This window comes from Neovison vison, chromosome 3 (assembly GCF_020171115.1).
Source record: "Neovison vison isolate M4711 chromosome 3, ASM_NN_V1, whole genome shotgun sequence".
NCBI lineage: Eukaryota > Metazoa > Chordata > Mammalia > Carnivora > Mustelidae > Neogale > Neogale vison.
This window is the reverse complement of record NC_058093.1, coordinates 59,158,606-59,175,204: the sequence shown is the minus strand read 5'-3', so window position 1 is coordinate 59,175,204 and position 16,599 is coordinate 59,158,606. Positions and strand designations below refer to the sequence as shown.

Here is a 16,599-nt window from a genome sequence, read left to right as displayed (position 1 = left end):
GCCTTCAACAAACACACCATGAGAAAGCAATGGCTTTGGGAGGGTATTGTCATTAGTGTGGGTGGTTTTAGGATTTGTGGAAGCCACACTTTTTCTGCCAGTTTCCACTGTTACGAAGATAAAAGACATTAGCCATGAACCAATAGATATTTTCACATGGAAAGCTACAGATTTCATCACATCTAAGGTAAACTTCCATGCACAATAGTTTGAGTCTCATGTTAGTGGTAACGTATGTTCAAAGAGTAAGAAACGAGTGATTATATCAAATTATAAAGGATGGTCTTAATAAAACTGGACCTGCTTAAGGCACATTGTGTTGCTTAAAAACAGCTAAGGATTTCTGATGAAAAGCATCACTTGACTTTACTATTTACTTTAAGGAGTACCTAAAATATCATGACATAAAATTTTTTGCTTGAACCAACAGAAAACCAAGAAAGTGTTTGTACTCTGGATCCATTTAGTGCAGGAAGAACAGTATCTGTAAGTTTGGTTGCCTCAAATTGTCCACATATTCCCATGGTTGACAGTTTATTTGGAGCGCATAAACCTGGAGTTCCCATTTTTTAAAGAATCAGAGAAATGCCGTATCTTTAATGTGAAAGAGTCCACAAACACATATTCCAATGGGTTTGAGAAATTACCCTTCTCCTAACTCTGATTTTCTTCCAAGACTTCTACCAAAACAGAGTTACCGTGAGGATGACTCTATCAGACTGTGGAAAGGATCTTTGGGAAAGGAATATAAAGAACGATTTAGAATAAAATATTATTTCTGCTTGAACCAAGCAAAGAAATACATGAAGAATTTAAAGCCCTGTTAAAGACAGAAGACATCGATCAAAAGTCTGAGGGAGCCTACTAAATTTAACTAACCTCTGATGTGTTAGAGGTAGTTGTCTGTGGGGTCAGGGCAGGGTGGGGGGTGGGAAGAAGAGAAAAAGAGAGAGAGAGAGAGAGATGACTAATTCCCAGCTTTCTGGGATGAAGACTCTGCACGTCTACTGTTTGTCTTTTGGGGACAGAGATGACACTGAAACAGCATGCCATTTTGGGGTGACAAAAACCAGCAACAAGAGATTCTGTAAGTCTAATGTAATATCTTTTCTGAGCCCTCATTTCCAAATATTTCTCGTGAAGCCAGATAAAGTTTAAAGGTTTGGAAGCATGGGGTGCATAGATGGAAGCTCCCAGCTTTGCAATTTCTTAATTCAAAGGATAAATTTTCTTTTTTCCAATATAGAAATTTGATGCCATTACTAATATAGTTCTATGAGATTTGTTGATTTATATATGATGCATTTGTATAAATCATGTGGGGGAAAAAGTTCACTCAAGTTTCAAACTTTCTTAGAGAGTTGAGTAGTTCTAGGAATACCATAAACACTCAGTCTGATACTAGATCTAAGCCCAAGACTCTCCATGCCTTTTGCCTCCCCAAAACTCACATAGAGAACATAGGCTGACCAGGTTTCTAGAAGACACCATTTAACATAAGGAAATACAACCAAGGAATAGGTTTGAGGGAGAGGGTCTTACCTTTGGGGAATCAGCTTCTAGAGTGATTAGGAAGGGGAGCTTATGACAAAAATGTAATATAAAAATTAAGTAGAAAAAGTTAATTTAAGGTCATGAAAATAAAGGAAGTTAATAATTAAACACTGTCCCAAATCCCTCAATCACTCTTATGTTATTAACATAACACAGAGATTTTTCTTCAGATCAGCAACTAAGAAGCCTGGGTGGTTTGAACCCTTATTTACTAATTCTGGAAAATTCAATGGAAATCATGTGATGACTCTTGATATTTAAGGACACATTCCTCCCCCAGCATGCATTTAAAACTTAGCATCTACAACTATGGGAGTTGTTTGTATACAGAGAAATAAGAATCCATAGAACTTTCTGGAGCTGAAAGTTTCAGAATAAGGAATTTAGGCAAGATTTTCAGGGGGTTGGAGTAGGGGCCTGGAAATACACTAAATAAGAAATAACCATTCACATGCACATAGGGTTTCAGAAAGGACAAGGGGGAGTGCAAAATGAGGTCAGACATCTAAGAGGGTCCTGGAAAGTGGGTGATGAAGGAATGTAATGGAATCTTACTGCAAAAGAGTAGACCAAATGAATGTCCAAAAATGCCATGCATTGGGAGTCATTTATAACATTGTTTTCCCCACTGTCATAGTTTTGGAGTGAGCTTTTAATTTGAAAGGGAGATGTTGAAAAACAAACTAACAAATGTACCTATTATAATTTTTGCCTACTTTAAAAAAAGAACTTCCTGAAATATATTAGACCTAAATTCAATGGAAACAATTACTATTCTTTTGCTAATGGATTCATGTCATAAAATGGTTGGGATCAATACAAATTCACATCACTTTGGAATCCAAACCTTTTAGAAGGAAAGCTTGACTCCTTATCTTTCGAGTTATCAGCTGTCATCAGAAGGTTCCTCCACAAGGCAGTCTTTGACATTTCATCAGAAATATTGATCACAGATGGATCATCTCTAGATAGTTTACCCAAAATGAAATTTAAAAAATTAAATAAGTAACTGCAGTTGTCTAGAAACAGATACTATATATAGGACAGTCTTGTGCCTTAGTACAGTATTTTTTAATAGTTAAAAAGATAAGGAATATTCTCATAATTACTTTTAAAAATCTATGAAAAATCAAAATCAAATCAACAGTGCCTCTCACTCACTCAGAAAGAGCCTAGTAGATGGACCATAGGCTCTGACCCCGTCCTTACCGTCCAACTCCATCTCCTGCCATCACAACCCTGCTCCTTCCTCTCTAGCCACAGTGCAAAGGTCTCCTGACTGCTCTGGAATACTACAGGCTAGTTACTGCCTCAGGGCCTTGTACTTGTTCTTCCTTCTACCCATGACGATCCTTTACATGGTACAACTCTTTCTCTCCTTTGTTTAAATGTCACTTACTCAGAGAGGTCTTTGCTGACTACTCTATTTAAAATTTCTATTTCCATCTCCTCAGAATACACTTAACCCTTTTTTGCATTTTGTTTTCACTGCACTTTTCACCGTCTAAAGTACCGTACTCTATTACTTGTTCATTTGGTCATTTTCTGCCTCCCCTACCTCGATCTATTCCACTTGAACATAAGTCTTATGAGAAAAGGTTTCTTGACCATTCATCTGTGACTGTGTGCCCAAGACTCAAACAGGGCCTGACACTTGGTACCCACTCAACAAGTATTTGTTGAATAAATGAAGGCAGTCTGTGTATTTGGCAGAAGTCTTTCCAAATGACTAGGGGAGCCTACAATATCAGGACATGTACAATGTCGGGTGCTTTTCTTGCATTTTAAAATGACACCAATTATAGGTGACATTCAGAACTCTCTAAAATATTCCCAGGGCTAGAAGCACAACCAAATAGCAGCAGAGATAAATCACAGGCCAAGTCGAAGAAAGTTTCTAGTGAGAAAACAGCACTCTTCTTACTACATGTGGAAAAGATAGCCTGCTATGAAGGGGGGGGGGAACATGTTCTAGAGAAATCCTAGGCTGACCTCACATGACCCTCACTGGTGGTTGTTCACAGAGGGAAACAAGTAAGACTTTTAAGAGGGACACCAAAGGTCTGGAGCAAATCCTTGCGTCTCACAGTCTCCCTCCCTTCCCAGTCTAGAAATACATTCTTCAAATGTATTCCTCAAATCCAGCAGCCCTTAGTGACTCAAAGCATGAGATCAACCAGTTTCCCAAAAATGTTGTATGAACACATGTTTTTCATGATATTATATGACAATGAGTCTTGTAAGCAAAAGAGTTTAGAAAGTTATAGACTCTGAAAAACAATCTGAGGGTTTTGAAGGGGCAGGGGGTGGGAAGTTGGGTGAGCATGGTGGTGGGTATTATGGAAGGCACGTACTGCATGGAACATTGGGTGTGGTACATAGACAATGAATTCTAGCACACTGAAAAGAAATTTTTAAAAAAGTTTTTTTAGAAAGAAAGTGCTAGATTAAATAAAATTAAACTTTAAAAAAATGCAGCACCCCTTAGTTCTTTAATATGGCAGCATGCAGTGTGAGTCTCCACACCAGAATGCAGGATGGAAGTACATCTAACCAAAACATCTTTCCAAGAGGGGTACCACATGAGACTAAGTTTCTACAACATACATGTGGGAATATATTGATTCGACAAAACAATCAACAGGATTTTAAAACTTGAGTATGGCTTGAAAAAAGATAAAATGACTTTCCATGATTATGTGATAGATGATTATATTTTAAAAGCCTAGGGAATGTGGTTTTACAGCACACCCTGAAGATCTAGAAGATTCTAATTTTTTGGTCAATAGTATGGTAAATTTTCTCCTCAGAGAAATATTTTCTCTCCTTTTTTACTGGCATGGCCTTAAATTATCCTTAAGCACTTTGAGTCTGTATATCAGTCTCATATGCATACAGACAACTTTTGGCCAAACACTTTCTTGGGCCTTAATTATAATGCATAGGAGTTTGGATTCTTTTGCATGTTATTGTGTCTAAAGAAGAATAACATATTTTGGAGAGTTACATAAATATTTCCTAAAATGACTGGAAAAACTGAATCTTCTAACTCAAGAAATAGATCATCTCTTTGGCAATGCCATATTTTAGGGGTAACCTTCCAGAGTTCAAACATTTACCTGGGATCAATTTAGTGAATACCTACCTAGCTCATGTATTCCGGCATCAAATCTCAACCCATCTTCAACTGCTACTTTTCAAGGTTAAGAAAGAGAGCAATACAATGTTCTTGTATCCATTATAAAATATGAGAAGAAAAGACTACAAACAAGGTTTCCTGCTGCCCCTCCCCCTTCATTTTAAGCTACTGGGTTATACTCACACAGTTATTAGGGTCAGAACTTCGTACTAGGACAGGGTAATCTAACTCCTAGTTTCAGTTCTTTCTACTCTGACACAGCTTCAACAAATCTTTGCAGGAATCCACACAGTAGAAAATTCTTAAGCATATAAGAACACATCCCATGACTTAAAGCTTTTATGTGTGTATCTTACCTGTAGTGCCCTTCCAACGGGAGCTGCACCGTGCCCTCCTCTTCCATAGCTAGCATACTTTGTTCTTCCTGGAAAGACAAATGTAAAATATATAAAGTGAACCTGATGAGTCTCCATTTTACATTAAAGAAGAAACACAGATTAATGTTTCACTATCTCATTAACCTCAGGACCTTCCACTTTGTTTGCATTTATTAATGCTAGCACAGGTCCTTTCAATAAAGCACCAGCTACCAAGAACATAAGTAATTAATGAGAGTCTCCTACCACAAAGTAATTTAAATGCTAACAACAATCTCCTTCATGTCACTCAATGTAAAACGTGGTTAATTTCCAAGCAGATTTTTTTTTTTAAATAATCCAAATTTTAAAAGGAAAAACATATGGACAGTGTAAGGGTTTTCATTGTTAGAAGGTTTAAATTACAATCCCAGAATGCTCTGTCAGAAGGGAATGAGAGATATATTTAGCACCGTGGTTCTCAAGCTTTATTTTACATCAGAATCACCTAGAGAGCTTTGAAAAAAATACAGACTGTGAGGCCCCACCTCCAGAATCTCTGATTCAGTAGGTCTGGAGTAGGGCCCAAGAATTTATGTTTCTAGTAAGTTTCCAGGTGATGCTGATTATGCTGGTCTAAAGATTACACTTCGAGAACAACTGCTCTAGAGACTTTTTCTGAGATGTCACCTTTCTGTATGGACAAAAACACAGGTGTGCTTTCTACTAGACACATCTTGGGCTTTTGTTTTATGCCTCAGATTTCTTCTTACAACCACAATATCCTACCCATCCCCAAAAGGTAGAAATACTTCATATATTCATTTCTTCATATAGAACACTTTAAAACCATATCTTTAAGACACAGATAATCTTTTCCTACCATATTGAAATGTCCTGGTTTAGTTTTCAATAATGTTATCAACTTTTTTCCATGCGCCAAAAAATTTTAGTTATCTATAGATTATAGCTTTTATATAAAGCATTTATTTTCAAATGGGTCAATTAGCAACACTCAAGTTCAGAGAATGATTTGGGGCCATTTAAAAATGTTAGAATCATTAGTTCTAACTCCAGAAATGGAATTTTATTTATTTAATGTATTCTTTTAGTGTAACTGACACACAAGGTGTACACATAGTGATTCAACATCTCTATACGCTTTGCTCTGCCCACAAGTGTAGCTACCCCGTCACCATACAACACTATGACAATCCCATTGACTATGTTCCCTCTGTGGTGCCTTTTATTCTGTGACTTATTCATTCCATAACCAAGAGCCTGTATCTTCCACTCCCTGTCTTAGATTTTGCCCATCCCCCAACACCACTTCCCTCTGGCAACCATCCGTTTGTTCTCTGTATTTATAGTTCTGATTCTGCTTTTTGTTTGTTTATTCATTTGTCTTGCTTTTTAGATTCCATGTATGAGTAAAATCATCAGAATCAATCAGAATTTCTGGCATCTGTCTGTCGTAGTCTGACGTTTCACTTAGCATACTACCCTCTAGGTGCATCTGTATTGTCACTGATGGCAAGATCCTATTCCTTGTGTAATATCAAAAATGGAACCTGAAGTTAGAGATGAAGAGCTAGAGAAAATAGGATGACCCTGGAGGCTCATTTGTCTTTTAGGAGCTTAACCATAGCTTGACTGATTTAAATCAGTTTCCAGAAAGACATGACCTTTGGCTGATGTCATTTCTGACAGGAAAGGCCATTCTGTCCTTGCTGTATTTCTTGTTACTTAGAGAAACAGTATTTTCTAGAGCCTGTTGGCTAACCTATGAATATAAAATGTAATGTGGGGGCAGGTCTCATTTTCACTCTTGGAGTGCTCTCTGTCCACATCCAACCTACTGACCAAAGCAGGCTTCCCTCTGTCGGGACTTTAACCATGCTGCCTACAGTTATCTATGGCCAGACTGTGCTGTGTAATAATGGAAAGTTCAGGGAACTGCATGACTCTGCTGCTCTTCTCTTGTAAGTACCTGCCCTGGTCAAACACAAACACTTTGTTACATTTATATGCTGTAGTAAGAATGGCACCTGTTAGTTAGCACTTTATATTATAGGAACTAATCCTATTCTTTTTCTCTGTTGTCCTTCAAGAATATTTTTCCTTTTATGAAATAAAATAAAATAAAAGTGTCAAAAAACATACATGTAATTATAGATATCAGATGATATACTTTATTAACATGTATTTCATGTATATTAAGACTATTTCTCGTATCATTGGCAGTACTATTAAAACTAATTCAAAATGAGTAGACAGTATCATTGGTTTGAAATTACACATTTTAGCATTTGAGCAGAGCTCATCTGCAGCCTGGAATAAGGCATGCCTTGCAAATGGGTTAGTCACTATATATGGAACATAATACATATGTCATATTGACTTATAAGCACAACATTGAGGCCATGGACTGAGCATATGTATTCTTTCAGGTAAAAAAGTTTACTTTTTCTACAGAAAACATTACCTTAATACACATGGAGGGACATAAAGAGAAAACATTCAGTTATCCCAAATGCTATTTAGGTAAAACCAAGATACAAGCAAAAGGCAATGCTTTTCTTGATAGTCCACTGGAAAGTAAAATTGGTATATAGTATATTTCTGACCAACTTGGAATAAAATGTCAAGAAGGCACGTCAAAAGGTTTAGTAAAGAGTAAAATTAAAAAAAAATAATAAAAAAGAGTTAGTGAGAGAGAGAGAAGAACACTGCCATCAGTGCTGAGGTGACCCGGCAGCGGAAAATGAAGGCTCAAGATTCAACGTAACAGCAAAAAATTGGACCAAAGCTTTGGGAACAATTTTGTTTTTTCCTCAGATGATTTTCCACTTTTCTCTCAAATTGCTTTCAATAATTATTTTGCACTCTGTGGCTTGTTAGCATGTGTGGGCTTTATACTAGTCATAATTCTATCCAAACAAAAACTCATCACCTCTAAAGATAGCATTTCCAAGCCATGCTTATCTGAAGAGAAGGGTGGCAGAGCAGCCGCTGCCTTCAGTGCCAGAAGGAAGCTGGGTGGGCCCCAGAGCTCAGGGATGGAGGGCCGGCTGCATCCCAGGCAGCACTGTGAGGAAGCCAAAAATCTGAGACTTTCTGGGGAGGAACAGTCAAATCAGGCATTGGCCGTCACGACAATGACAACCTAGTTTATCTCAATCATACAGGAAAAAGAGTGAGAGCACAAAGCTAACTGGGTATCCATCAGTTTATAAGTCAGAAGGACCTGAAAATGAGCTCCATGTAGCACTTCATTTACACGGGGTCCATCGAAAATACACTGAGTTCTACAGTGTGGTGAAGATGTTAAAGAATGATGATCCAAGTTTACCCAAGAACATTTGAAGGATTTCACCAATTTGACTAGAAGACTACTCATGCTGTGATTTGAATGCCATCTTTTAATTAAGACAGCCAAAGCATTTTTCAGATACTACATAAGTGAAGGATAGTTAATGTTATATCTAGTAAAAGGCAGGAAAACTGAGGCTTAAAAAAAAGAAATCAAATCAATGGCACTCAAAACACTCAGCAAGCATTATGGGCTAGGCGCACAGTGAATTGTCCAGGAGCCTACTCACGAACCCATTTATCAAATATGTATTGAGCATAATCTACATGATAGTAGTCCACCAGGTACTGGTGACATAGCAATGAGAAGACATACACTATTCTCTCAGAGGATAGACAAGAAGGATCACTGCCCAAAATACAGGAAGAGAGGAAGTAGTATCTGAGCCAGTCTTATTTGATCAGTTTGGTAGAAGACAGGAAGAAACTCTAGAAACAATGTAGGCTAAGAATAAAAAGTAGAAACAAATAGGACAATAACAACTAGCCCAGCTAGAGACAAAGGCCTGTGCTCAGTGAAAAATAAAATTGAAGTTATATTGTGGTGTGTTTTGGGGCGCCTGGTTGGCTCAACCAGCTAAGTGTCTGTCTTCCAGCTTAGGTCATGATCCCAGGGTCCTGGGATGAGCCTTGTGTCCTTACATTGTGTTGGGCTCCCTGCTCAGTGGGGAGTCTCCTTCTCCCTCTCCCGCTGCCCCTCCCCCCACTGCTCTCTCTTACACACATGTTCACGCTCTCAAGCAAATAAACGCAGTCTTTTAAAAAAAATTGTGGTGTGTTTTGATTAGTAGGAAGTATGGATCTGAATTATATTTTGTGATAGCATAAAAGATCATTCATCTATCATGACAAATGCTCTACCTTTAGTGAAATATGTAGCATCTGTTATTATACCCACTTCTCAGGTAAAATCTGTATCTATGTAGGAACCCTCAAATAATAGCTCAAGGTCTGAACAACAGCAGAAAGCCAATGTTCACAAAGACGGTTAGAGTATTACAGAAAATATTCAGCAATTTTAGAATTCATGAATCTTAAAAAAATGAAAGGGACTTTAGCAATCAAGTTTGACCCATTTATTTTATCCAAGAGGAAAACAAAGTCCATAGAACTCAGACCACTTTCTTCTTTGATTATTGATATAAAAGATAATGCTGCAAATGTTAAACACACCCCCCCCGCACACACACAGTACTCTGGAAGCCATAAAATGTGATGTGTCTAAGAAGGATGTATTAAAATTTCCAGGAGATACAACTAATCACTTTAATAATGAAAGCTAAACAAGGAAAAATGGAGAGAAGGAGGAATCTACATAGAATTCAAATAAATAACTGGATGTGGCATGTTTTTATCAGAACATTTGATTGGATATCTCCAAGTGACTTATCAAAATTATTATAAAACACAGAACTTTTGATAGAGTAGCTTGGATTTAGAAGATTATATTCTGGAGATACAGATACTGTGGTTTTAGAAAAGGTCTTATTTCAAATTTTAGCAGGTGTCAGAAGGAGTTGGAGGTCTCGTTAACACTGATTTCTAGGTCTAGCCACAGAGTTTTGATTCAATAAGTCTGGAATGTGGTATAAGAATTTGCATTTCTAACAAGTTGCCAGGTGTTGACTGATGCAACAAAGGTCCTAGAACTACACTTTGAAAATCACCGCTTGATGAAGATTACGCTTGCCTTACTCTAAGATTCAGTTAGAAATAGCGTTTGCTTCTGTAGTAATTAGACCATGCTTCCCCAATCCATAACTAATTTTCATCTTTCTTAGCAGTAAGACCTCTGTAATTTAATTACATTAATTGCACTTATTCTTAGTTTACTTTTGCATCTTCTTGCCGTACTCGTGATCCTTCTTCATACAGATCATAAGTCTCTTTTGCTTCTTTTTGTTTTTTCCCATAGCATATATGTTGAAGTGAACCTCCGTAAACCAAAAAGTGTCAATATCATGATCACTGTCCAGAGCTCAATTTCCAGGATTTATCTAACATTAACTGCCTTCTACCCCCACCCACCCAGGAGCAAACATTCTGCTGGGGCTTTCTGCTTTTAACAGCAGCCCTTTTGTCAAATGTGTACAATGTCCTAGAGAATATTTAAGTAGGAAGGAAAGCATGTTGGTACTCTGAGCACATTTGGACATCCAGAATTTGATTCTGCAGTCTTCCCTTTACACAGAGCAATGTGCAAAATGTCAGGGTTCCAATATTCATTTCTATCCTGATTATAATCCTTTCTTTCTAAAAACTGAAGCATATGCATATGCATATGCATGAAGTACATGAAAATTTGGAACAGAAGCTCTGCGACCTTGGACTGGCCTGTGTAGCTATTTATTCTGCTTAACTCATTATTGAATTTTAAGGTCAAACTAATGTTTTCTCAATGCCATAAGACCAGAAGTGGGCTACTGATAAGAAAACCCAGGAGGATAAAGGTACAAGCTTATAACTATCATCGAAAGGACAAGAGGTGAGCCTACTTTAAATTCGAGTCTCAGGGAACTGAACATTTTCTGCTATTTACCATCTTTCCAGATCACAATCAAAGTTACTCAATTAATCTGAGCAATTGCAGAAATGCAGCATTTCTGGAGAACTTGTCCATTTACCACCTGAATGCACAATTACATAGAAGACTGGGCCTTCATATAAGACGCTACAGTCACAAGATCACATCCATCACTGGAGTCCAGAGCCTCGAGATAATGAAATACTGAGATCTGGGTGACCAAATAAAAAACCAACAAGGATTTAAGATCTAGTGCAATCTTTCTTAAATCATCCCATTCGCTATACTGATCATGCGCTTTTAGTAACTAATTCCAAGTTAGAAAGTGAACATCTTTAAACTTTTTCTTTCTCCATTTGTCAGAAGGAGAATTATCTTTCTTTGCACTGGTCAGAACTATATTTAAATGTTCAATAATGAATTGTGTCCACATTTTATTATTGATTCTCTTGTTTCTTTCCACATGCTGGGATTCACATGCAAGTGTTATCACATTAATCTATCACAGATTTTTAAAGCTGCCTGATTGAGGTATTGCAAGGGATTTCCCCCTACTTTTTCTTAGACTCAACTTTGAAGGACATGGTGGTAAATTTGCCTCAATAAATTTTTAATCTATGCTTGCGTCCTTTTGGGAAACATGAATTCTAGGAAATTTAGTAGTATTTGATTACTTCTAAAATATATATCTTCAGGGACGCCTGGGTGGCGCAGTTGGTTAAACGACTGCCTCTGGCTCAGGGCGTGATCCTGGAGTCCCGGGATCGAGTCCCACATCAGGCTCCCAGCTCCATGGGGAGTCTGCTTCTCCCTCTGACCTTCTCCTCGCTCATGCTCTCTCTCACTGTCTCTCTCTCTCAAATAAATAAAAAATAAAAAAAAAAAAATAAATAAAATAAAATAAAATATATATCTTCATAATCAAAAAACAGTAAACACCCATTGGAGTACAGTGGATCTATGACATAAAAAAGTTAGAAGCTTATTGAATAGGGTCTCTGCCTATCTAAGATTAATAAATTTCAAAATGGAACATCTGGGACACACACATGTACCATACATACACAACTTCAGAAGTGCTTCTGGGCAATAGAAATGAGAGATGTGAATAAATTTATGATTACTATCAAATTTGTTCTCTCATATTTCATAGACATATAAAGGGAGAATCTAAAATTTTTCTTATAAGGGAAGAATATTAAACATAGTATGTTATATATACACACCATTTTTCATTTTATGAAATTCTGGAAGGGAAAGAGTGTTCCATGGTATGGATATGACCTAAGGAGAATGCTGTGAAAGGGACGATTATACAGCTCGGGCTCTTGCTAACTTATTCTAGGGAAGTAGTAGAGACATTTAAATAGGGAATCAAAGCATGAAAATAAAGCAAGATAACATTTATAAGTTACTGCCTTAGTACACTTAAAGTATTCTCATTATCAGAAAGACTGAAGGGACATGGTCAATGAGTTTTATATTCAAAATTGTCTTCCTTGGAATTTCAACTTTCTTGAGGATTTCTTAACCTGCATAATTTTAATTATATCAAGTATGGATAACTTAAACCTGCAGAATTTTTATTCCACTGTCCATCTTATTTACATTTAATTTATGTCAAATTCTGTCATATTCTTCTTGAATGGTATCAGAGGAGAAGATAAAACCTTTACTAAAGCCCTAAAAAGAAATACCCTAGTTAAGGTATTTTTTAAAATATTATTTAAAAAATTTTTTAAAATATTTATTTAAAATATTTTAAATATAAATATTTATATTTATATAAAATATTTTTAAATATTTAAAAATATTTATTTTTAAAAATATCTCATACTTAAGTATGTCAAACAGAAAAATAAAGAAATAATGATAATTTTATGATATCATATTTTTAATGTTGTAATAATATTACTAAAAATATGTTTCTAAGTATTTCTTCATTATTTTGGAAAATTGAAATAATTATGCAAAATTAAGATACAGCATTATGATCAATACATCATCATGATGTATACATGTATATATAAAATACACTATCATGATCATCTCTAATGTGAGGGAATCCTTTGCCAGTGATGGGTCACCACTGAATAGTAAAAGAATGCCAGCCAGTCACGTATTAGATAGCCATATTTGTAAAAACATCTGAGGAGAAATTTCATTAGACTTTGTGGCCTAACCTGACTTCACCTAATGACTCAGTAAAAGCTAGAACCATTGAAGAGTTTGCAAACAAATTCCCCTAAGGAGAGAGGAATATACCCACAATTTGAGAAACTGTGCTGTAGACAGGAAATAGCATATGTACAGACCACCTTGTAGATGAAGGAAAAGTAGAAAGAATTCTCACCAAATATTTTCTTTCATCTTCATTTCTATTCACATGGAAATGTTGTTCTTGTATTTTACAACCTATGGACTCAATTGTTTCAGTAAACAGTATACAGGTCTTCTTTTTTTTTTTCCCCCAGTTAGACTCTTCATAGTTTTTATAGAAACTTTTAAGCACTTCTTTAAAATATTATGGTTACTAGCCTTCAAAGGAGACCTAGACTTACACATGAACTTTAAATATGCCGTAAAAGTTAAAACAAATCATCTTAATGCATGAAACAGAATAGGATAGATCAAGAATTCACGGAAGTAATTAAATCCCCAAATTTTCTCAAACTACATTTACTCAATCTTGAAGCACTTTGAAAGCAGATCAGATCATAACCATTTCCTCTATTTCAAAAATAACTAATTTTATCTTTTTTTTAAAAGATTTTATTTATTTATTTGACACACAGAGAGAGAAATCACAAGTAGGCAGAGAGGCAGGCAGAGTAGGGGGAAGGACTCAATCCCAGGACCCTGAGATCATGACCTGAGCCGAAGGCAGAGGCTTAACTCACTGAGCCACCCAGGTGCCCTAATTTAATCTTTTGATTAGAATTAGAATCTTGCCATTAAAACTTTGTTCCCTAAAAAATACCAATAAGAATACTGTCTCTTTCCTTCCTTCTCACATATTCAATCAAAAAGCAACCATTGTGGGACCATAACTTGGAAATAGGTAAGCATCAATAAGGTTCTGCTATCCACAAGGGAGGGAACAGAAAAGTAAACCTCACAATTTGGATAATGAAGTACAAAGTGTTTGCATACTTCCCAAGGATTTGGTTTTCTCATATAAGACCTGTGTTCTCTCTGTGTTCAAGTTTCAAATTTATGATTTTAATAATTAATCTTCCAAACATTAATAGTCCACCTGTGGTTTTTAGTAACCATTAACCATCTAAAGATAAACACAATGATTTGGTTTTGCAAGAAGTGGTTACTATGCGAGTGTTCCATTTGCTTCTCTTTGTAAGATACTGATTTTGTTCTGACTTACTTCTTTTTCAGCATCTTCTAGTTTCTTTTTCTTACTCTCAGGCATTAAATCATCCAACCAGCTGAGTTCCCGTTTTGTAAACAAAAAGTCCATCAGTTTTCTTACAAATACCAGAGCTAACACCTAAAGCAAATAATAAAATAATTTATAACAGGGAAAAAATAAAAATGGGAGAGGTGAGAGGTAGCTTTGTTGCTTTTTTTTTTTTTTTTTTGTGGAAACAAGTCAATTTCAATTAAGACTGAGATCAAAGTGACACTTGAAGACGTGTGTAAAATAAACATTGTCTTTTTGCATCCTTCATTTCCTTTTCTTACCACATCCCCAGAATAATAGCTCTCATTTTATCCTGTAAAGGAGTCATTTAAAGAAACTGTCTCAGAAAAAAAGAAAAACCTACAAAATATATTTGACTGTTTCTTCAATAGATGTAGTTAATAGTTTGCATTATTTTAGATGAACATTAAACTATTCGTAGCTATGCTGATAGTATTTTAATTTGTAGTCATTCAAATTTGCTGTACTTTTGAAAGTATTTGAAATTTATCTGAAATATTTAATAAAATTTAATTTTAGAAAATCCCCCTTGTTTTTCGGATTTGCTAATATATCTTTAATGTTACGTTTTGAAATTTTACATTCTTCTACACAACTTCAGTTAATTCAAACCACTACGAATATTTAGTATGATAGAGACAAAACTAATATACATCCCTGAAATTCATATATAATCTCAAATCCTATCTTAGTCACTAGCTTTAGCAGCTAAAGTTTACATCATAGTTTCCCATAATTGTTCAAAATGACTCTACTGTTCCAATTTCAGTTATATGTGTTTCCAAAGAGAACAGAAAGTCTGGCGGAGAAAAAAAGTTGACTTAGAAGTTTCATACCATCATGGGAAAGACAATAGCGGCTCTTGAAACTTTTATTATCCACAAAAGGCCAAGGCAGCTCATCTGAATCACTGTGAAGAGATGGACTTTTCGAAGTGGTACATGCCTTAGATATATGAAATCTGGCTGGTGTTTTGCAGGCATCCAGAAGAGCTTTATTCTATCAAAGAACTAAAAGATAAACAGACTAAATTGCTTTTTACAGGCAATAAAAGCAAGACAAGTAGATGTTTAATATGGTCCAAAATATACATCGAGACCACACTTAAGCTGACATCTGGGCATCAGGACAATAGGATTGTTATGCATATACTCTGAAATGCACAATTTCAGTTTCATAATTTCCCATGTTTATTGCATATGGAGACAGGCTATAACTTAGAAGAGTTTAAAAATATTAAAGCCAGTGCTAAATATTGCTACCTGGGAGAGTGTAACCTTGAAAGACAAAATGTAATCATCATCCTCTTTTTCATTATCACATCACAAAGCTCTACCTTTTATTTGCCCACTAAGCACTAGGGTCCAATCTCTGTCCTCTTCTTGCCTGAAAGAGCTCATCCATTCCCATGGCTTTAAGTTTTACCTGCTTGTTAGAGACTCCCAGACTTGGGTCTCTACTTCAGCATGCGCTCGCTCGCTCTCTCTCTCTTGCCAGAGCTCTCCACCCACATCCTGCTGTTAAGTGGGATGTGTTGACTCTGCTGTTTTGGCCTCACCACACTGACCCCCAACGGGGTTTTGAGGCTGTCTCTACAAACAACCTTAGCCACAAAGATTTAACCTAGATGAATTACTGTTAAGTATTTCCCAGAGCAAACTTTGTTAACTGATTTCTAGTTCAGTTTCTTCTAGTGCCCTGTCGAGCCATTTATAATTTTTCAATTGTATTTTATTTAAATTATTTTCATCTGGAACAGTTACTTCTGTTTTAAATTTTACCATGAAGACAGTACAATTATTTTTGGACTATAAAGATATTGTTGTACTTTCGATTTTGAGTTTTGTCTACCAAAGCAAATTTTCTCGATTCAAACTTTATAGATTAAATTTTCACAAGAACCTTAAACCTTCAGTCACATTTTACTCACTAACAAATTGTGCTGCTACATGTTAGTTTTATTTTACGTGGACCATTTTGTTTCATTTTTCTCAGGCTGATTTTTACTGTTTCCAATGTTTCCAACAAGAAGTGATTATTTATAAATGATGGTTTCAAGCACTGTCAGTTCTAGTTCATGCCATTCCTACAGTAATATCTGTTATGCATCTTCAAAAGAATGATATTTGATATTACTTCTTATCTAAATTATGAAAAAAACTGTAAGCAATTCTCATCAAATATTCCAGAATTACTCTAATAAACCAAGGGACAA

General features: G+C 35.9%; 1 protein-coding gene across 6 annotated transcripts in view; it reads right to left on the bottom strand.

Annotated features, from left to right (window-relative positions):
* The window catches only part of SLC4A10 (solute carrier family 4 member 10), a 304,439-nt gene that overhangs the window by 5,545 nt on the left and 282,295 nt on the right, over positions 1–16,599 (bottom strand). For 5 of the 6 annotated variants that reach the window (XM_044242202.1, XM_044242201.1, XM_044242205.1 and 2 more), the window contains 5 exons: positions 15,221–15,394; positions 14,328–14,450; positions 5,050–5,117; positions 2,402–2,518; positions 1,543–1,581 (listed from right to left, as the gene is read on the bottom strand). In XM_044242202.1, coding sequence (XP_044098137.1) covers positions 1,569–1,581; positions 2,402–2,518; positions 5,050–5,117; positions 14,328–14,450; positions 15,221–15,394 — 495 coding nt within the window. In that variant the 3' untranslated portion in view covers positions 1,543–1,568. The remainder of the gene's footprint in view (positions 1–1,542; positions 1,582–2,401; positions 2,519–5,049; positions 5,118–14,327; positions 14,451–15,220; positions 15,395–16,599) is intronic. The other variant, XM_044242203.1, reaches the window with a different exon arrangement.